We start from the raw sequence: 22295 nt of genomic DNA on the forward strand, positions 1-22295 counted from the left end.
TTGAAGCCACCCCACGGCACCGGGAAACCCACGGGCGGGGTGTGCTGCCAGTGGGAAAAGAGAATCCCAATGGCAGGAGGACCACACTTATACTGTGCAAATTTCTGTTCCTGCATAGTTCCCCTGCCTGTAAGTCCCGAACTCTTCGATGGCCTTTTCTACAACCCATGGGCCGAATAGTTCAGGTTCAATTCCATTGACAATTCTTATTTCTATGGTGATAGTGGGGGATGAACTCTCCTTAAAACCCTGTATTCAGGGTTTCCTCCTAGACCTTGGCTGAAGCTGAATTTCGGGGTTTGTGCAGATTGGCTATTGATCCTGACCGTTGGTCTTTCAGTGGGCAGTTCTCCACTTTCTGCACTTGTAATTCCCTTGTGGTTTTCACAAGTGCTGTTTGCCTTGGGGCTGATCATCTGTTTTTTCTCTTCACTTAGGAGTTGGATTTCCCCCCAACCAGCTCCATCTCCTCTGGGCCACCACTGCTCCACGGTGGCTGTCCAGCCTCTGAGGCACTTTGATTAGATAAGCATCTCCCTCACTTTTGGTCTGCATGCTTGGGAACTTTCTTGGTCCCTATTTAAATCTGGAATGTTTTCCCTAATCAGGCCTCAGATGAATTCCCTTCAACCCCTGCTGCGTCTGTTCCAGAACCTTTGCTTCTCTTTGAATCTATTTTGGCCGTTTTAAATTCTACAGGTTCTACCCCGGCCCCACTAAATTTGACAGGTTCTAACCTAGCCATTGTAAATTACTCTGGTTTTCCTTTTGCCTCTTTTGCCCCCACCGCTCTGGAGGATTTTAGGGCCTTCTGCAGCTGAGGAGCATTTTTGTGGTTCCCATCATGTTCCCGGTTTCTGGGACTGCTCTGGACACGAGACCTGACATTCCGCTAAACCATTGCCCAGCAATAGGTAACCCCCCTTGGAACGATCCTACCCCAGTGACCAACTATTACTCCGTATGTAAATTTTAATTTGGTCAACCTTCAAACCTTTGCCAATAAGCTCTTTCACCAACATTGTGGTATTTCAGGTAGCATCTCTGCAATCTTTGTTAGAAGTAAGGTTTGACGATAGTTATCTCTTTTCTTGTGACCCTGGACATAAAAGGAGTCATTTTGTCTTTAAATAGAAAAGCCTGGCTGATGTGTAGATTGGTGATTGTAATATTTGAACACAAATTGAACACTTTCTGGGCCAGCGCTACGTGTTTGGTTGCAGAGCCTCCTGTTGGACAAGCCTGGTAACTCCAATAATTCTCTTCAATTTGTCCACGTTTTCAGCACTGAAAATACACAGGGCAGGCAGGCCTTGCTGATTTAACACCCAGGTCCTTTTAAATGTTGGAGACTTATCTCCTTTTCTTTCTCAACTCTCCTTTTCTTTGGAGCCTGTTTCTGTTTCACTTCCCTCCACCCCAACTTGGAGGAGTTACTGAAGCCAAATTTATTCTGAGCTCAGGTTTGCGGTCAAGTCATTTCTCTGACTTTAAAAACTCTTTGTTCATCCACATAGGATTTAAAGTTGTATGGGAGGCAGGTTCTAAACTCTAACAGGATTATTTCATTTAATCCCTCGTACGTGTGGTTATACCCACTGATCAAATGCAGGCTGTTTAATTCTTTCAAATTTCTGGTAGGTAGGAGTGATTTTTTTGTTGTTGCAGGAATTCCTAAATCTCTGGTGGTATGCTTCTGGAATAAATCCAGGGGCACTCTGGACAGTATTTTTCACCTGTTCATAGCTTGCAGAACCATGGTGGTTAGCATAAATGCTTCACAGCTCCAGGGTCCCAGGTTCGATTCCCGGCTGGGTCACTGTCTGTGCGGAGTCTGCACGTCCTCCCCGTGTGTGCGTGGGTTTCCTCCTGGGTGCTCCGGTTTCCTCCCACAGTCCAAAGATGTGCGGGTTAGGTGGATTGGCCATGCTAAATTGCCCGTAGTGTCCTAAAAAGTAAGGTTAAGGGGGGGGTTGTTTGGGTTACGGGTATAGGGTGGATACGTGGGTTTGAGTAGGGTGATCATTGCTTGGCACAACATCGAGGGCCGAAGGGCCTGTTCTGTGATTTACTGTTCTATGTTCTATGAGACAGCCTTTTTCTGAAGTCAATGTTTCGTGAGTTTTTCTTGACATACCTCCTAAGTTCCTTTCGGTCTTCAGATAATAAACTGTTTTTGATTACAGAAGGCAGAACCGGTCACATCAGTAACTGCGATTGTCCACCCAGAATGGCTTAAAGCGGAAAGCCATTGCTCTACAATGGCGATAGATGATAGCTCTTCACACTTATCTGGGGATAATTAGTTTTCTGTAATTCTCCTTTCATTGAATTGCAAACTTGGAGACATGGGTGGGATTTACTGCGCCAGTGAAGTTTCCAGTCGCGATATTCCTGGGTCTTCCCCGATGATGTGATCAGGCTCATTTCCAGGAAGGGAGGAAGAAAACCGGAGGGAATGGAGGAAGATGCTGGAGAGGGACCAGAAGATGGAGGACAGGCAGGGGCAAAGGTCTGCATGGGCAAAAGAACCAGGACTACCCTCATTGCTTCCTGCTTCACACTATAGATGCACCATGTTGTTTGACAGCTGAACAAGCACCCCCTCCCCCAGAAGCTCTCCAATGCACCTCAGCTGGTGCTTTTGTCTGGCTCCTTTCTGTCTGTTGCCAGCACACTGACTATCCCGCTCATGTGCAAGTGAGTTTTGGTCCCAGATCCCTTTGTTGCATAGCACTAGATGGGGAGGGTCTAGTACTCACTGATTAATATCTAAATCCTTTCAGTAATTATGTTATTTCAAATTGGAGTGGGCCTAGCCGTTTGCCTGACATTGAGAGCCTGTGAGAAGAGCTGTATCCAGATTGGTGAAGAGCTATCCCACTGGGAGGAGAGTGAGACCGTAAGGTTGTGAACAACTATAGTTTTTAATGTGGTATCATGTGCATTTGTGACATTTGATATAGAGACCCCAGCTATCAGTGCCTAACTTCACCCATACCCTCTCTGCGACTCTACAATTCCTTAGCTTTACGATCTCTCCATCAATGTTGTATTGTCTGCACTGTGTGCTGCCTTATTGCATTAGAGTGTAGCTGGAGTTTGGTGAAACAAGGAGCTAGGTGGAGCCCGGTGGTTCCTCACCTCTGCGTCATCCGCCCGCCTCTGCATGGTTGAATGATCTGTCCTCGGCCACCCCAGTCACCTCGAGGGTCCACTCCTCGAAAGAGGTGAGGATTATTAAGTCTGGCACCCCTCCACTAGTCTGGGCCCTCTACTGACGATTATGGGAGAGCTTTTCTTGAGGAGAGAGAGAGAGCATTGTTAACCGCACGAGTGGTTCACGGTGGTGGGAGAGGTGATGTGAGGGGGGGAGGGGTGGAGGAAGAGCTGGGGGTCACATGGGGAGTTGGGGGTGGTGCTTCCTTGGGGGCGGGGGTCTACTCACAAGTGTTGCCCGGTGTAGGTCGTTGACCTTTTTTCGGCACTGAAAGCCAGTGCTCCTAGTCACAGTCCCCGAGCTCACAGCTGCTGCCACCTCATCCCAGGCAGCACTGGCTGCCTTATGGCTGACTCTCCGGGACCCTCTGGGTAACAGGACATCCCTCCTGGCGTCCACTGCATCTAGGAGCTTCCTCAGGTCAGCATCCACGAATCATGGGGCCAGTCTCCTGGGCGCCATTGTTACGAGCTGGCTGGGGTTCGCTGAACATGTGCAGCTTATGTGTTGCTCGACTTTGTTAGCGGGGGGGGGGGGGGGGGGGTGCTGGCGGGCGCGATCTCGGCGACTTAGCTGCTGAGCCTTCATTTGCGATGAGAAGCCCCTCAGGCCTCATTAAGTGGGCCAATTACTGTTGAATTGTGTTGCTGGCCTCACTGGGCCGAGCAATCGGGAAGCTTGCGGAAATTCCCGCTTGCTACGGCACTTGGAAATATTTCTGGAGAATTGTGGCCTTAGAGGGATTTCCGACTGGCTAGCTTCAGCTCACCAGAAGGAAAGGTTCCTTACAGATTGGGGTGCTATTTTGGAAGGCTGCCCTGATCTTTCCACCACCCCTACCCCTCCTCCTTGGTAAGGACCCCGGTCCTGATCCCTGGCAGTGCCAACCTGGCACCCAGACACCTTGGCATCCTGTTGAATCTCGCGAGATGTTTCGAGCATCGCAAATCTCGTGAGACACCAAGTCGGGTGTCACGAGGCTGCTGAATCGCGCCCATAGTTACAAGGAGATCAAAATTGGAAGCGTGATATTCAGGGATATTTGGCATTTCTGAAGGACAGGAGGGAATGAAAAGCAATGTTAATAAGAGATGGAATGATGTAAAGCCCATCTGGGTGGAGGTACAAAACAGCAAGGGAAAGAAGACATTGGTAGGAGTGGTGAGTGTGTTGACCACCAAACAGTAGCCACTGTTTGAAAGACAGTAAACAATATTTCCTGCCTGTTAGCCCATTTTCTATCCAAGCTAATATCCTACCACCAGCACCATAGGCTCATCATAACTTATGACTCAACCTTTTGTGAGGTACCTTGTTCAATGTCTTCTGGAAATCCAAATACAACACAACTTCTGGTTCCCCTCTATCCACTCTGGTTGTATCTTCCTCAAAGAAACTCAATAAATTAGTCAGAAATGATTTCCCTTTCATGAAGCCATGCTGACACGACTTGATTAAATTATGATTTTCCAAATGCGCTGCTATTACTTCCTTAATAATTGATGCCAATATTTTCCAAAAATAGATGTTAAGCTAATTGGCCTACAATTTTTGCTGACCTCCCTTTTTCAATAGGCAATTTTCCAATCCTCAGGTATTTCTCCAGAATCCAAGGATTTTTGGAAAATTACAACCAATGCATCCACTATCTCTATAGCAACTTAGAATCATAGAATTTACAGTGCAGAAGGAGGCCATTTGGCCCATCGAGTCTGCACCGGCCCTTACAAATGGAACCCTACTGAAGCCCATGTATCTACCCTATCCCCGTAACCCCCACTTAACATTGTTTGGACACTAAGGGCAATTTAGCATGGCCAATCCACCTAACCTGCACATCTTTGGACCGAGGAAGGAAACCGGAGCACCCGGAGGAAACCCACGCAGACACGGGGAGAACGTGCAGACTCCACACAGACAGTGACCTAGCCGGCAATCGAACCTGGGACCCTGGAGCTGTGAAGCAACTGTGCTAACCACTCTGCTACCGTGTTGCAAGCCATCTGGGCCAGGGGACTTATCTGCTTTAAGCCACATTAGCTTGCGTAATACTACTTCTCTGGTGATGTTGATGGCATTTAATTCCTCCCCCATTTTCTTTAGTGTTAGTGGGATGTTCGAAGTATCTTCCACCGCAAAGACTAATGCAAAATATCTGTTTAACTCCTCTGCCATTTCCTTGTTTCTTCATAACTATCGCCCCAGATTCATTTTCTAAAGGGCCCATGCTCACTTTGACCTCTCTCTTTTTATATATTTAAAGAAGCTCCACATGGGGTGCTGCCTTCAGCCTGCGTCGACACTGCTGTTGCCTCCTCTGGCGTCTGCTTGCCTCAGCTGCTACTAGCACCGCGAGGGCAGCCTCTTCGGTACTGATATAACCAACCATATTTTGTCTATTTATCTGTAAGGAATTGGAGCAGCAGGGAGAACGAAGAACCAGTTTGGGCTTCCACCCCGGGACCCTTAAATCCTCTAAGCCCTTACGTTTTCCGCCTTCTCTCAGAGTGACATCCAGTGAGCCAGTTGTGCTGGAATACCTCACTCTGCACACTCACCCTCTACCACAGCAGGAGCCCCTAGGCCCCAGACCCCTGCCGGGAACTTTAGAGAGTCTGTGCTCAGATGCCCTCTCCTGATCCACATACTTACCCTCTGGTCACAAGGATGTTCCCCAGTGCTGGAGTCCAGCTTGAGAGTGTTTGATTGTTGGTTGCTGCCTCTATGATGCTGACGCTTCTAGAGTTCAGACAAACTGTTCAGGCTCAAAGTTTGATTGAAAGACGATGCAATAATCATCGTCTGAAACATGGCGCGTGTACCCTCGAGAATCCACTTGAGAATATTTTGTTTATTAAATAGTCAACAGTAAGTGTTGAAAATCAACTATGTAACATTCCACATATCACAATAACCATAAAACAACAAGGAAACATCACCGTTTTAGCACTTCTGTAATATCTCTGCATATATACTGCTCTGTATCTATCCCATCTATAGAATACATCAAGTATTGTAACAGCCTATCTATTATTTCCCAACGCTTACCAAATAGATTCTGGCCTTGACCCCTCTAAGATCCTCTCTCTCCACCACCTCCTTCATCAATACGGTCACATTCCTCCTTTTTTTTCTTTCCCCCACCTTTCCTGGAATCCCTGTATCCAAGAATATTCAGCACCCAGTCCTGCCCTTTTTGAGTCGGGTCTCCATCATCATTGCAAAATAATATTCCCATGTCGCTATTTGCATGTGCAGCTCACCAACTTTTGTGGTTCCCATACATGCACTGTCAATCTTACTTTTTCCTTTTTTGTATTCCCTCAGTTTAATCTCACCTAATGCCTTGCTACTTCTTACTCGAGTGCTCTGTCTCCCTCAATCATTTGTGCACCATTTTATGCTTTCTAACCCTACATCCAGTTCTCCTTGCCAAATGAGTGTAAACCCTCTCACACTGCACCATTAAACTGCTGCACAGAGGCATTGTTTCTGCCTTTGTTGAAGTGCAGTCTGTCTGACCTGTATAGGTCCTACCTCCCACAGAACTCATCACAAGTGTGGTGATCTTTATGAGGTTGACTTCAGGATGGAAAGCGTAGTCTTCACAAGACACTTGTTCATCGACAAAGCTACATTTATTTACACTACTTAAATTAAACTTCGACACTTATTCCTATAGTAAACAAATAGATTGTATTAAACTACAATCACTAACACTATTTCTATACTCTTAACTATTACTGTATTCTATCCTCTCTAGCTCGACGATGCACTTCACTCCAGTCTGCTCTCCTCTATTCCACTCTTTGCAGAAGCCTAAGAGTCAGTGCCTTTTATAGTACTGTCCCTAGCTTCATCTAGTGGCTAATTGTAATAACATTAACTCTTCACATACTGTACATTTCTATAATGTCACACCAAGGAGCCAGGAAATTAAAACCCTCCCTCCTGTACCATCTCTCCAGTCACACATTTGTGTATTCTATCCATCTATTTTGTACTCACTAGCACAGAGCACAGGGAGAAATAAGGAAATTTGCCTGCAGGACCTCTTTCTGCCTATAATCTTTGCTACTAATATAGACCACGACCTCTGGCTATTCACGTTCATCAGAACGTTCTGCAGCCACTTTAGTGACGTTGTGGACCTTGGCATCAGGGTGGCAACAGATCATCCTGGAAACATCTGCTGCTTCAGAAATGCCTGTCTGTTCCCCCTGCTAATTGAATTTCCTACCAGCATTGCTTTTCCGATTTTCCTCCTCTTCCCCCTGTACAGCCGAGTCACCCGTGGTGCTGTGGACTTGGCTCTGGTTGCACGCTCCAGAAGAAGCGTCACCCACACCTTTTTTTCAAGGTGTACACAGGGCAATGCTTGCATGACCTGTCTAGTCTTCCTTCACTGACTGTCTCCACCTTGAGCAGAAAGAATCTGCTGACGTAAGCACGGGCAGAACTGTGAAACAATAAATAGACTTGATTGTGGCTCTTTCAGTAAGCTGGTTATTAAACTCCACAGGGTTTTGTCTGGTTATCAAGCAGACTATTTGGGTTATAGACCTTGAATTCTTAATCCATAGCAACATTTAATACGCCGCAGGGGCAAGGTTTGATGTAGAAATGCTTGAAGTGTTTTTCTGGGGAATTTCCCAAGATTAAGTTGGGCCGCTCCTCCACCCTGTTTTCAGGCATCTGGAACTAGAAATCCAAGTGCAGTTTGAAGACTTTCACAAGTCCCATGTTGAAAAGCAAATGATTGCCTTTTGTGGTATTGGTAGAGCTTGAATCTTGTCATGCAGATTTGGAGCCTTGTCCACTTTTCTCAGTGAGGTTACATTTACTGAAGCGATCCAGCGCTGAGAGAAATACAGGCTTCATATAGGCCTATTTTTTAAAAACTCAATGAACGAGGAGCTTGCAGTCTCTAAAATAGACTTTAGCAAATGCACCATACAAGTTTGCGCTTCAGTTGATATAATTTCATTTGAGGAAGCCAAAGGAAAGGTTCATGAGCTACTGATTGATGAATTTGTTTGGGAGTAACAATGACCATTGTTTCCATTCATTGTAAAATCGCATCAGACTGTGTGTCTGGCATCATTGTCTAACGCTAGAGGTAGATACTCCCAGCCTTCAGTACCATTTCTGGGTAACAACATTCCAAACCATGTAAGGGCCATGTTATTTGCTGCTGAACAACTTGCCCAATGTTCAGGTTCATCAGAACATTGGGAATTATTCTATTTTACAATCCCACATTTTAGACATCTTTCCGCAGCTTAAATTCCATGGCCGCATTTTATTATTTAGTAAATTATCTCAGCTATGTGTCAGAAAACAATGAATAGATTGTTCATTATATTGCAGCATTGTTTGCGAGCCCACTTTCCTAACTGTCTTCTGAAGAATTCGGCTTTTAGCTATCTCGTAAGCGGTTGGTTCCCAAACATTGGAGGCTTTTTGGCACATTTGCAGCATCCCCACCTCTGGCCAGAAGCTCTGGGTTCAAGTCCCAATCTGGGACTTGGTGGCTATAGAAGAGGCGTTTGTAACTTGGCCAAACAGGTAGGTTATCAGCCTGCAAATCCTTCCAATATGCTTGATGGCAAGTGGTAGAGTTGAGAGTTTCCTCATCAGCCATCCTGCAGAAAGCAACTGCAAACCAATGCAGTACTTTGCCAAGCATATTCATGGACCAACCCAGTAAAAGTCCAGGGTCACCAATGCCCTCTTTGGGCATGGGACCTGGAGGAGGAGGAGGATCCTAAATGTTTGGTGTGGGTTATAGATGGGATTGCCGGGAATTAGTTTGGTTTATCTTCAATTAAGATTATCTAATGGGAAGAAAGTCTCGCTCACTGACCAGAAATATTTTGTTTTCCAATTTGTCAATCAGTGATTTTCTTAAGTGTGCACTTAGTCTGAAATCAAATTTTGGTCTTGAATTACTCTTCCTCTGTTCCCTTATCCTTGCTTGATAATTAATACAGCTGCTTTATGAAGTTTTTTTTTCAAATCGGCACTAAACAAGCTTCACTGCATTTAATGAGTCGGAAGAACATTCTGTTCCTTCTCACAAGAACGAGTCCACAGTGTGTTGCTTGCACCTTCAGCTTTTGCTCTGGCTGCCTTTGGGTTGCCATGGTTTTTATTTGTGAAGTCATGTGGCCCAAAGTACTCAGCTGCAAAGTGGTGTTGTGATGATGGACCTGTAATTTGTGAGCCTACACAGGCACTGCAAGCTGTTTGAGTTAGCTGAGGTTGTGCCACAGACCAAGAGATGGGATATACTGATCTGCCAAAAAAAACCCCGACAGGACTTTGGAAATGTGTGGCTGCCTTCTAGAATTCAGATGTCACAATACCACAGGCTTTGTCAGTTCTAATGTCCAAATATTTTTTAAAAAAATGTTATTGTAGGCCAGGCATCTTTACTAATACTCCCTGCCACAAAATTCAGATTTTCACCAGATTCAAAATTTGTTTGATAAAGCGATGTGAAATTCTGGAACTGTGCCTGCAGAAGTACAATTTATAGCATATGCAAGTATAGGAAAACAATCAGGATTCTCTACTCGGTTGGTAGTCTTAGGTCGACTGAGCTGTGTAGATCGAGTCCGGAAGTGACCCAACTCGCTTCGCCGCATTTGCCGCCCAGTAATAATATATCAAGCTCGGCAACGACAAGCCCCCAGACTGCCGGTCCCTCTGAAGGATCGTCTTCCGAATCCTAGCTACTTTATCTGCCCAAATAAAGGACAAAATTGATCTCTCAACTCCCCCAAAGAAGGATTTCAGCAGAAAAACTGGCAAACACCGGAACAAAAACAAAAACCGTATCAAAACTTCACTGATGGAATTCTGCCTGCCACGGACAGAGGGAGACTATCCCACCTATGCAAGTCGGCCTTGACCCTACTCACCAAGCTTGTAAAATTCAACTTACGAAACCGGGCCGAATCCCGACCTACCTGGACGCCCAAATACCAAAAATGATGTGGTGAATGTTTTCACCTAATGTCTGTATGATACTGTAACCTATGACCTGTGACCTGTAAGTGGTGATTCAAGCTGCTTCCAGGTACTGTACTGTAACCCCGGTCGGGCTCGGTCTCTGGCTCCATCCTCACCGGGGCCATATATAGACCGGCTGGCTGTGGACGGCATCCATCTGTACTACCGACTCTGGCTAGGCAAGTTCATGACTAATAAAGCCTAATGTTCACTCACTCTCTCTGCCTCTCGGTGAATTGAAGGTATATAAATTTATTAGTCATAGACAGCACTATGGAAGCTGCTCTAAAGCCAGACAGGCTCGAACTCGACCCCCGTGCGTCCGAAGCCAAGGAAATATTTGAACATTGGCTTCAATGCTTTAAGGCCTATCTTGACTCCTCTACAAAACCCCCACAGAGATTCTCGAGCTGCGACTCCTCCACGGTGAGCCATTGATTCTCAGTACTGGTCGAGAAAGCGGCCATGTACGAGGCAGCGGTCGCAACTCTCAAGGTACACTTCGTGAAGCCCGTAAATGAGGTTTTCGCCAGACACCTCCTTACTACTCGCCGTCAACGCGCCGGAGAATCGCTGGACGAGTATCTGGAAACCCTGACCCTACTCGCGAGGAACTGCAGCTATCGAGATATGACGGCGGAGGAACACATGAACTCACAGACACCTACGTGGCGGGGGCCTGCTGGAAAATGGAACCTCCGGCCTGCGGGACACGGTAAAGCTATTTGCGTCATCGCCATCGTGCGACTCGTGGGGGCTGCCATCGTGGCCGCCGGCTCTGGCACCGACCAACACGTGCGACCGATGGGGCGGCCATCTTGGTTGCCATCTTCGCCCCAACCCGACACGTGCGACTCATGGGGGCCGCCGAGCTTGTGACTCCACCGACCACACAGACTACCCGCAGCTGGGCGCATTCACCCTCGACCAGTCGCAGCAAAAACAGCTGAAGAACTCCATCATGGTCGTCCGGGTCAACGGGCACGAGACCCCCTGTCTTTTCGACTCCGGGAGCACGGAGAGCTTTGTCCACCCCGACACGGTAAGACCCTGCTCTCTCCACACCTACCCAGCCTCCCAAACAATCTCCCTTGCCTCCGGGTCCCATTCGGTTCAGATCCGGGGGTTCTGTATCGCCAATCTCGTGATGCAGGGCACAGAGTACGCTCTTTTAAGCTCTACGTCCTTCCCCACCTCTGCTCAGATTGGACTTTCAATGTAACCACCGAAGCCTGGCCTTACAATTCGGCGGACCCTTGCCCCCCCCTCTCGGTGTGTAGCCTCGCGACCCTCAAGATCTCTCCTCCTTCACTCTTTGCGAACCTCACTCCTGACTGTAAGCCCATCGCCACCAGGAGCAGGCGGTACAGTTCGCTAGACATGACGTTTATCAAGTCGGAGGTCCAGCGACTGTTGAGTGAAGGGATCATCGAGGCCAGCAACAGCCCCTGGAGAGCGCAAGTTGTGGTCGTCCGGACTGGGGAAAAGAATCGGATGGTTGTGGACTACAGCCAGACAATTAACCGATTCACGCAACTGGATGCGTACCACCTCCCCTGCAGAGCGGAGATGGTCAACCAGATCGCGCAGTACCGTGTGTTCTCAACGGTCGATCTGAAGTCGGCCTTTCACCAGCTCCCAATCCACCCGGAAGAGCGCCACTACACTGCCTTTGAAGCAGCCGGCCGACTCTTCCACTTCCTCAGAGTCCCCTTCAGCGTCACTAACGGAGTCTCGGTCTTTCAGAGAACGATGGACCGAATGGTGGATCAGTATGGTTTGCGGGCTACATACCCAAACTTGGACAATTTGACCATCTGTGGCCATGACCAGCAGGACCATGACGCTAACCTCCAGAGGTTCCTCCAGGCCGCCCAATCCCTCAATCTCACATAAAACAAAGAAAAGTGCATCTTCGGTACTACCCGACTAGCCATTCTCAGCAATGTCGTGGAGACGGAGTCCTGGGGCCCGACCCCAACCGTATGCGCCATGCGCCCCCTCACAGAACTGCCTCCTCCCCACAGCTAAGGCCCTAAAACAATGCCTGGGGCTGTTCTCCTACTACGCCTAGTGGGTCCCCAACTATGTGGACAAAGCCTGCCCACTTATTCAAACCACCACTTTTCCCCTGACAGATGAGGCCCGCTCGGCCTTCAGCCGCATCAAGGCCAACATCACCAAGGCCGCAATGCACACGGTAGACGAGTCCCTTTTCAGGTAGAGAGCGATGCGTCAGACGTCGCACTGGCCACCACACTCAACCAGGTGGGCAGGCCAGTAACATTCTTCTCTAGGACCCTCCCGCTTCTGAAATTCAACACCCCTCGGTCGAGAAGGAATACAACCCATAGTGGAAGCCGTGCGGCACTGGAGGCACTACCTGGCCGGTAGGAGGTTCGTCCTCGTCACCGACAAGCGATCGGTCGCCTTCATGTTTGACAACGCACAACGGGGCATAATTTTAAAATGACAAAATCTTGAGGTGGAGGTTCGAACTCTCCACCTACAATTACGATATCAAGTATTGTCCTGGGAAGCTCAACAAGCCCCCAGATGCCCTGTCCCGCGGTACATGCGCCAGCGCGCAAGTTGGCTGACTTCGGGCTATCCACAGTGATCTCTGTCACCCGGGGGTCATCCGGCCTACCCACTTCATTAAGGCCCGCAATCTGCTCTAATCCACCGTGGAGGTCAAGCCTATGACCAGGGACTGCCAAATCTGCATAGAGTGCAATCCGCACCGGCCAGACAAGGCTCACCTGGTAAGGCCTTCCGGCACTTTGAGCGCCTTAGCATTGACTTCAAAGGGCCCCTCCCCTCCACCAACCGTAATATATACTTCCTCACCGTCATCGATGAGTACTACCGCTTCCCCTTCGCTGCCCCTGCCCCTGCCCCGACATGACCTCGGCCACTGTAATAAAGGCGCTGCACAGCATCATCACACTGTTTGGTTTCTCTGCCTACGTCCACAGCGACCGGGGCACATCGTTCATGAGCGATGAGCTACATCAGTACCTGCTCGACAAAGGCATCGCCTCGAGCAGGACTACGAGCTATAACCCGCAGGGAAACGGGCAGGTGGAGTGGGAGAACGCGACGGTACGGAAGGCCGACCTTCTGGCCCTCAGGTCTAGAAGTCTCCCTGTCCCCCGCTGGCAGGAGGTCCTCCCCGACGCCCTCCACTCCATCAGATCGCTCCTCTGCACAGCCACGAACTAGACCCCTCACGATCGTTTGTTTATCTTCCCCAGGAAGTCCATCTCTGGGTCTCGCTTCCATCTTGGCTGACAACTCCGGGACCAGTCCTTCTTCGGAGGCACATGAGGAACCATAAGACCGACCCCCTGGCCGAGAGGGTCCAGCTGCTGCACGCCACCCCCAGTACGCCTGCATCGCGCACCAGGACAGACGGCGAAATATGGTCTCCCTACGGGACCTGGCACCAGCTGGTTCCCCTGCCAACACTGCACCCTCCCCCCTGCCCGCCGCCACCCCCAGTGCCCCGTACGCTCCCCTGGGTCTCCTGTATTGTCCCGCGCCGACATTGCTGCCACCCATCACCCCGCTGCCTACCCCCACACCCCAACCGTCTCCGACACACCGGACTGAGGCTCAAGCTCCAGACACAACGCTCCTGGAGTCACCACCTGTGACAACCGTGCGCGCTGCACCGCCAGAGCTGAGGAGGTCAAAGAGAATGATCCGGCCTCCAAATAGACTGAATATGTAATGACCCCATGTCACCCCCGCTGGATTGACTTTTTTAACAGGGGGTGAATGTGGTGAATGTATTCACCTAATGCCTGTATGATACTGTAACCTTTGACCTTTGACCTGGAAGTGGTGATATGAGCTGCTTCCAGGTACTGTACTGTAACTCTGGCTCCACCCTCACCGGGGCCATATATAGACCGGCCGCCCAGCTGTACTACCGACTCTGGCAAGGCAAGTTCATGATTAATAAAGCCTAATATTCACTCGCTCTCTCTGCCTCTCGGTGAATTTAAGGTATATCAAATGAGAACCTGTTAAACAAAACGGTAACACCCAAGATAGGCCCCATTTCTTCCACTCAGTTACATCTTGGGTATTCTGCATCTTAATTCTGTCTACCCACCTTGGTTCTGTAACACTTATAACCTGGCCTAAAATAAATCTTATCAATCTCAGTTTTGAACTTTGAACTAGATGTAGCCTCAATACTTGTTTGGAGGAGTTGGTCCTAGAGTTCCATTACCTGTGTGTGCTCCCTCACATCAACCTTGAACAACCAAGCTCCAATTTTAAGATACGTCTTCTTATTCTGGATTCTCCACCAGAGGAGGTAATATGTCGCTCTCCACATTGTCAATTCTTTAGCCATATTACTAGATTGTCACTTCATGTCCTACATTCAAGGTAATACAAGCCTATTTGTTATCCTTTTTGAACCTGCAGTGCACCCCATAAAATTTAGTATATCCTTTCTGAAATGTGATGCAAAAACTGAATGTAGTTATCTAAATGAACCAGAGCTTCAAATACCTATAATACAACTTCCACTCATTAATGTACCGGCTCCCTGAAATAAACATTTCATTAACCTTTATAATTATTTGTTGTATCTGTCTGCTAGCTTTTTGTTATTTCTCTACTAGCCATAATATCTCTTGCTCTCCCACCCCCACTCCTGGCCCCCTTCGTCCCTTTGCATGCAATGCCATCTCCTGGGAGAGGAAACAAAACAGAGGAAAAAACCGGGACAATAAGAGGGGAAAGAATCTCTGGGAAATTGTTCTCGGGCAGTTGATGTGCCATTCCTCTGTCCAGTATTTTAAGAGGGGCATCAACCTGTTTACTTTGAAATGGACTTCCAACTAACTAGCCAACAGAAAAAGGTTACATTCATACGTTAAGCATTTGCCTGTGGGCATTTACCAGCCTTTACTTTTTATTACCTATTTTGTACGTCTTTTGTGGAACTCACTTGTTATAAGATCTATGTATTTGTTCATACATATAAATAAAATGAAGCAGAAGGAGACCATTCAGTCCATTATATCTGTGCTGATCAAAATCGAGCTACCCAGCCTAATCACACTTTTCAACTCTTGGCCCATAGCCCTTGTTGCCCTTTCTAAACCACAGTGTGTCTTAACCCGTATACGGTGGACAAATGACTGAGACTCAGTTTATAAAACGGAACAATATTTATTCACGCGCACACAATGTTTATGGTTATTCAATCACACATCCCAATCATAGGTTACACTATACCCCAATAGTTCCAAGATCTTAACTTAATTTGACAATTACCGACAAGTGCTGGGCAGATACAGGCCTGTAATCTGTAATTCCGGTCTTATAGTTCTCTGTTAGTTGGTTATCAATCAGGTTCTCTTCTGGCTCTGGTCTTCCTTCTGCTGGTAGTGTGGACAATCTCGTTCGTCGGCCGGTGGAAGTCACCGTTGTTAGTTACTGCTGCTCAAGAGAAAGAATGAATCTGTGCAGTTACTTTTATGCTGTTTGAATTTCGTGACTCTTTTGCTGGGTGGTCTCTGGGTCATTTGTCAATCAATTGATCGGGGCTCAATCAGCCTGATCGATAAAATCCAATCAGGAGCTGCCACATCACATTTGGGGTGGGTACTCGGTGGCCATACTTGAAAGTGTTAAATGCATGTAAGCTTTCCAAATAAGGAAGTTAGGTGCCGCTGTGTCTGGTAAACAATTGTGATTAACAAGACAGCTGTATTGATCCTGTCGGTAGCCTGGAGATAGCCCTTATGTTATTTGCATCAACCTGTGAAATTGTTTGAAGTCTGCAAAGCCTTTTTCCTGTAGCTTTATTTAATGTTCTCTGCAGCCTGCTTATCCACTTTTCCCAGCATCAATTGCTGGACACCATTTTAGGTGGCCACACCCTGTAGATCACAGCACTTTAAATGCATATCCAACTACTTTTTAAATGCAATGAGGGCTTCTTCCTCTCACTACCCTTTTAAACAATGAGTTCTGGACCTCACCACTCTCAGGGTGAAAATACTTCTCGTCTCCCCTATAATCTTTCTACTTTGAATCCATGTTTCCCTGGTTATTCACCTGTTACCCAAGGGAAAGAGATCCTTCCTAACCACTCTAGCTCGGCCCCTCATAATTTGATACACCTCAATTAAACCTCCCTCGGTCTCCTCTGTTCCAACCATAACAACCGCAGTCTATCCAATCTTTCCTCATAGCTAAAATTCTCCATTCATGGCAGCATCCTCATAAATCTCCTTTGTACCCTCTCTGGTGAGATCACATCCTTGAATAGAAAATAGTTTGACTCACCCTTTGCCGATCAGTGATGTTTTGGTGCTTGAGATGTTTCGGTTAATCATATGTTGTTTTCACTAATTGCTCTTCTTCTTTGCCCAGAGGCCTGCAGAGACTGTAGATGAGGAGGAGGATCCACCGGAGCTCTGTGAAGAGGAAAGTAGCCACGGAGGAGTTGGAAATTCTCCAAATGTGGAGCGGAAACTTCGTAATGGTGTGTTTAATGATGAAGAAATCTTTACGAGCTGTGATGTGGAGGAAGATGTTCATCAGCATGACCTTCCTCATAAAGAACCAAAGACCAGCGAGGAAAGTGAAACCGATCATCAGATAGAAGAAGAAATTGCTGAGCCTGAAGAAGAGGTGCAAGATATTGACCAAACGGAAGAGAAGCAAGAAGATAAATATTTTCATCAGAAAGAAGAGACGATGGGTGAAGAAAATGGAATTGATCATCGGGTGGAAGATATTTCAGATCCGGCAGAAGAAGTGGAGGATATTGATCAAACAGCAGAGAATCAAGAAGATAAATCTTTTCATCAAAATGATCTTCCTCATAAAGAAGAGATAATGGATGAAGAAAACGGAACTGATCATCAGGAGGAAGAAATTTCTGACCCTGAAGAAGAGGTGGAAGAGACTGATCAAATGGAAGAGAAGCAAGAAGACAAATATTTTCAGCAGAACGATCTTCCTCACAAAGAAGAGTTGTTGGGTGAAGAAACTGGAATTCATAACCAAATAAAAGAAGACATTGCTGACCCTGCAAAAGAAGGGGAGCAAGATATTGATCAAATGGAAGAAAATCATGAAGATAAAAATTTTCAGCGTCAAGAAGATGAATTCCAAAAAGATGTACATCAGGCATTGGAAGACAGTTCTGGAGAAGGAGAAAAGCGACACAAAGAGATTGACAAAGAGAATGAAGTGATTCCCACCGAAGAACATAGCCAGGTAATGAGCTTTTGAACTTTTCTGTTTTTTCCCAATACCCTCAAAGGTGTCCATAAAACATTCCAATGCACTATTCAAGGAGAGTGAGAGATTTCTCTCCCATGTTCTGGGCAACATTCGACCCTCAAACAGCATCACCAAATTGGACGAACCAGTGATCTAACATCTACTGTTTGTGCAGCAGTGTTGCGTACAAATTCAATTATAAAGCTCTGACCAAACATCAACAGTAAATCACTGGTTGTGATGTGTTTTAGGATGTTCAAAGGATGCCTAAAGGTTCTATAAAATGTGAACTCTTCCTCTGTTGCCTTTATACTTGTTTTGCAGCACTTAAATCGTTCACCCTGGTTTGCTGGTCTTAGCTGAAGGTAATCATCTTTACCTTAAACTATATACCTGGACTTTTCTTGAATAACAGCAATGTACAGTTTTCAAAATTGTAATCAGTTGTCCTCATAATCCAATCAAATCAAATCTTCCATCCTCCACAATCACACAGCGGGAGATTTGTTGGCAAGGGCAGTTTTTATTGTCCATTCCTAATTGTCCTTGAGAAGCTGGTGATGAGCCATCTGCTTGAACCATTACAGTCCATGTGGTGTAGGTACACCGAATGGACGACAATATATTTCCAAGCCAGGATGGATAGTGACTTGGAGGGGAACTTGCAGTTGGTGGTGTTCCCATGTATCTGCTACCTTTGTCCTTCTAGGTGGTAAAAGCCATGGGTTTGGAAGATGCTGTCGAAGGAGCCTTGGGGGAGTTAGTGTCGTGTAGTTGGCTGATGGGGTGCTGAGGACAGGCCCTTCAGCCCTCGATGTTGTGCCGAGCAATGATCACCCTACTCAAACCCACATATCCACCCTATACCCGTAACCCAACAACCCCCCCCTTAACCTTACTTTTTAGGACACTACGGGCAATTTAGCATGGCCAATCCACCTAACCCGCACATCTTTGGACTGTGGGAGGCAACCGGAGGAAACCCACGTACACACGGGGAGGACGTGCAGACTCCGCACAGACAGTGACCCAGCCGGGAACCGAACCTGGGACCCTGGAGCTGTGAAGCATTTATGCTAACTACCGTGCTGCCCATAAGAGTCTGCTTTGCCCTGGATGGTGTTGAGCTTCTTGAGTATCGCAGGAGCCACAATTAACCAGAGATGTAGAAGGTATTCCATCACATTCCGAGGGACTTGAGCTTTGTCGATTGCCGACAGACTTTGGGAAGTCAGTAGATGAGTTATTCACCACAGAATTCCCAGCTTCTGACATACTCTTGTGTCCACAGTATTTATTTGGCTGGTCCAGTTCAGTTTCTGGCCATTGGTAACCCTTCCCCCAGCATATTGATGGACTAAATCAGGCGCTAGTGAATCAGTCGCCCATCTTGCCACTTTGCAACATTTGGCTTTCTCGTGAAGGGAATTGGGTAATCGGCAAAACAGGTCGCCAATTCGCTTTCACGTTTTTTTTTCATGCGCTAAAAGTTAAAGTTATCAGACAACTGAGACAAAGTTGCCTTCTAAGTTGCAGATTTCGCAAAGCAATATTGTAAAAAAACAGGAAGCTGGTTCATTGCAACTTTCAAAATGCTGCCGGTTAAAATTAAAATGGAAGAGTTCACAGAATTGTGAATGACTGGGAAAGCAGGACCACCACCTGGAGGTTCCCCTCCAAGTCATTCACCACCCTGACTTGGAAATATATTGCCATTCCTTCACTGTCCCAACATTCTGGAACTCCCTCCCTAACAGCACAGTGGGTGTACATACACCTCAAGGACTGCAGCGGTTCAAGAACGCAATTCACCATCACCTTCTGAAGGGCACTAGGATGGGCAATAAATGCTGGCCTAACCAGCGAAGCCCACATTCTGTAAATGAATTTTTAAAAAAAGAGTAGGTTCATGTTTTTCAAAAGGAGTACTAACTTGACCACTTGCTGGGGAGGCCGATAAATGACAGGGGGCCGTTGGAAATGGGTTCGCTCCCTTTAATTGTATGGAAATAGTGCCTAAGTGATGATAATTGGTTTCTCGCCACGCTACGGCGAGATCCCGGTTTCGCCAACAGGAGCAGTCCAGTTGCATCGCAAACTGTTTGGCGCCTGGCGCAGTTCTTGTTTTTGGTCTTTCTTGCTATTCACCGGCCTCATTTTGCTCGAGTGAGAGCACGAGGCCTGAGAATTGCTCCCTTAGATTTATTTTTTCAACACCGGGGAACTGAACTCCGAGATGGGGTGGCCATTTTGAAAGGGTGCCCCGCTCTCTAAGTGAGCTTGTGGGTCCCGCACACTCCGCACCCATAGGAAATGTCATCCCCCACACACATATAGGCATTTCTCACCCCCCCCCCCCATGTGAGGACATCCTGCTATGGGGTCCCTGGGGGCCCCCCTCTTCAGGCACCCCCCCCCCCCCCCCCCCCATCCCAAGCCCCCTTACAGCAACCTCTCCCTTCCAGGACCTCCATCTGTCATCCCCCGCCAACCTCCCAAAGGCCCCTACTTACCTGCTCTGCACATCCAGATCCTTCAAATCCCCCCTCCACACTCCTTTATGGGCATGGCCCCCCGCGGCCCCTGCCCCTTGGCAGTGCCACCCTGCCATCCAGCCACCCAGGCAGTGCTCCGTCCAGCTTGGCAGTGCTACCTGGGCAGGGTGGCAGTGCCAACATGCCAGCTGGGCATTGCCAACGTGCCCATGTTCCTGTGGGAGGGCCAAGATTATGCTTTTGCTCAAGCGCATCGCGGCCAGACAATCGCACCCCATTGCAAAATATTCATTTTGCCTGCCTGCACCTGGCCAGCCAATGACAAAGGGAGACTATCCCACCTCCCCAGATCCTCCTTCACCTTCCCTATCAGGCTTGTGAAATTTAGCTCACAGATTTGCGCCCTATTCTGCACTACTGCACACCCAAGTACCTAAAGTGTGTTGGCGCCGCCCTAAATGGCAACCCCTCCACTTCCACCCCTCCACCCGAAGGAGACACGGGAAAACATTCACTCTTCCCTAAATTCAATTTATACCCGAAAACGCCCCAAATATCCCTAGCAACCCCATTATGTCTCTCACAGAAGAGTTGGGGTCTGTCATATAGAGCAGTAAGTCATCTGCATGCAGAGACACCGTATGCTCCAAACCCCCCCCCCCCCCCCCCCCCCCCCTCACTATCCCCCTCCATAAGCCCAAACCCATCAGCGCAATCTGCAGGGGCTCAATCGCCAATGAAAACAAGATGGGGGGCACATGGTGTACCCCTGCCTCGTTCCCCGGAATAGTGGGAAGTGCTCCGAATGCGTCTCATTCGTCCGCACACAAGCTGTCGGGGCCTTCTGTAGAAATTTTACCCAAGCCACAAACTTAGGCCCATTCCGAAACTTCTCCAGTACCGTAAACAGATACTTCCACTCCACTCTATCCAATGCATTCTCTGCATCCAGCGCCACCATCACCTCTAACTCCCTTCTCTCTGCCGGAGAAAGCACCACATTTAGCAGCCGCCGCATGTTCAATGACAGCTGCCTGCCATTGACGAACCACAACTGACCCTGCCCCGCCATCTGCTGAAGACCTCCCTCCAAATTAGATTTTTTAATGATTTTATGATAACCTGGCACTATCTCATCTGGTGGGACGCTTGGGGATTATCAAAAATTGGGTAACTTAACCGTCTGGTACAAGGAAGCCTCTTCCCGTAGTGCCTCTTCATGTCACATAGATATGTTGCCTAACCTCACCATTTCCAGAATGAATGCAGCCACCATAGTAACATGCAGTGCAAGGTTAAACTTAAATAGGTAAATATTTGGAGGTACTAATCAACTGTGATCTATAATTGGTGTAGCAGGCTCTAGGGGCTGAATGGCCTACCCTTGCTCATATGCTCCTCTGTCTGTGGACAAAAGTGTGATCAGCAGTTTGCAGCAGTGAAATCATTATTCAGCAATTAGAACCTTTAATTCTGATTACATTCCAAAACCCGAGGCTGCTGGCGATCCTAAATACTTCCATGTTAATTATTAGAGATACAGGTAATTCATTCTTGCCTCAATATACATTCTGGGGGGACAAATAAAATTGAATCATTAGTTAAGCGCTTTAAGAGAAGAATTAATTTTATTGAGCAGGAGTTAAAATGTACCTTTTAATGACATTACTAAAGAGTGGTATTACTGGCTTAATCTAGTTTTCCATTCAGCAGATAGGCAGGAAAGGATTAAAATTGATGACCAGATGCGGCCTTTGTGGATTTTATTTCAACTTTTAGCTTTAGTGGACTAAGATTTTCTATCTTACTGGTCAAAAAGAAAATACTGACTAGGTCTTTAAATGAAATTATAATATCCACTGCGAAAAAAAACAACCATCCACCAGGCTAACAGGACACTACAAGATGTAGATTCAGAATGTAACCAATTGACACCGCAATTTCCCAGAGGACGACGTATTACAGATTGCGCACCTTCAGCTACAATTGATGCGCCTCTAAATTGATTTCTCGAAAGACCTTTCTGATTGATGGGGGTAGCATATTGTTAAATATCAGCACCGTGTGTAAACCTTCAGCCCAGGTTGATACAGTAAAGACTTTAATGAATCAGGATAACAATGGTGGTGAAGAAGCCGAATCAAAATTGAACAAGTTATCCACCTTCTTAAAAACTGTTTATGACCCTGAGTTCAGCCACATCTTCCAGAATGATCCATAATTATTAAAGGCTCCCACCCCCTCCTCTCCCCACCCCACACACACACACCAGTACCAAATAAAGTAGCTGAGATCAACAA

General features: G+C 47.3%; 1 protein-coding gene across 3 annotated transcripts in view; it reads left to right on the forward strand.

Moving 5' to 3' along the window:
* Positions 1-22295, forward strand: part of LOC119965930 (doublecortin domain-containing protein 2-like) — a 240548-nt gene that overhangs the window by 212449 nt on the left and 5804 nt on the right. For all 3 annotated transcript variants that reach the window (XM_038796956.1, XM_038796955.1, XM_038796954.1), the window contains exon 9: positions 16643-17494. In XM_038796956.1, coding sequence (XP_038652884.1) covers positions 16643-17494 — 852 coding nt within the window. The remainder of the gene's footprint in view (positions 1-16642; positions 17495-22295) is intronic.

This window comes from Scyliorhinus canicula, chromosome 5 (genome assembly GCF_902713615.1).
Source record: "Scyliorhinus canicula chromosome 5, sScyCan1.1, whole genome shotgun sequence".
Lineage (NCBI taxonomy): Eukaryota > Metazoa > Chordata > Chondrichthyes > Carcharhiniformes > Scyliorhinidae > Scyliorhinus > Scyliorhinus canicula.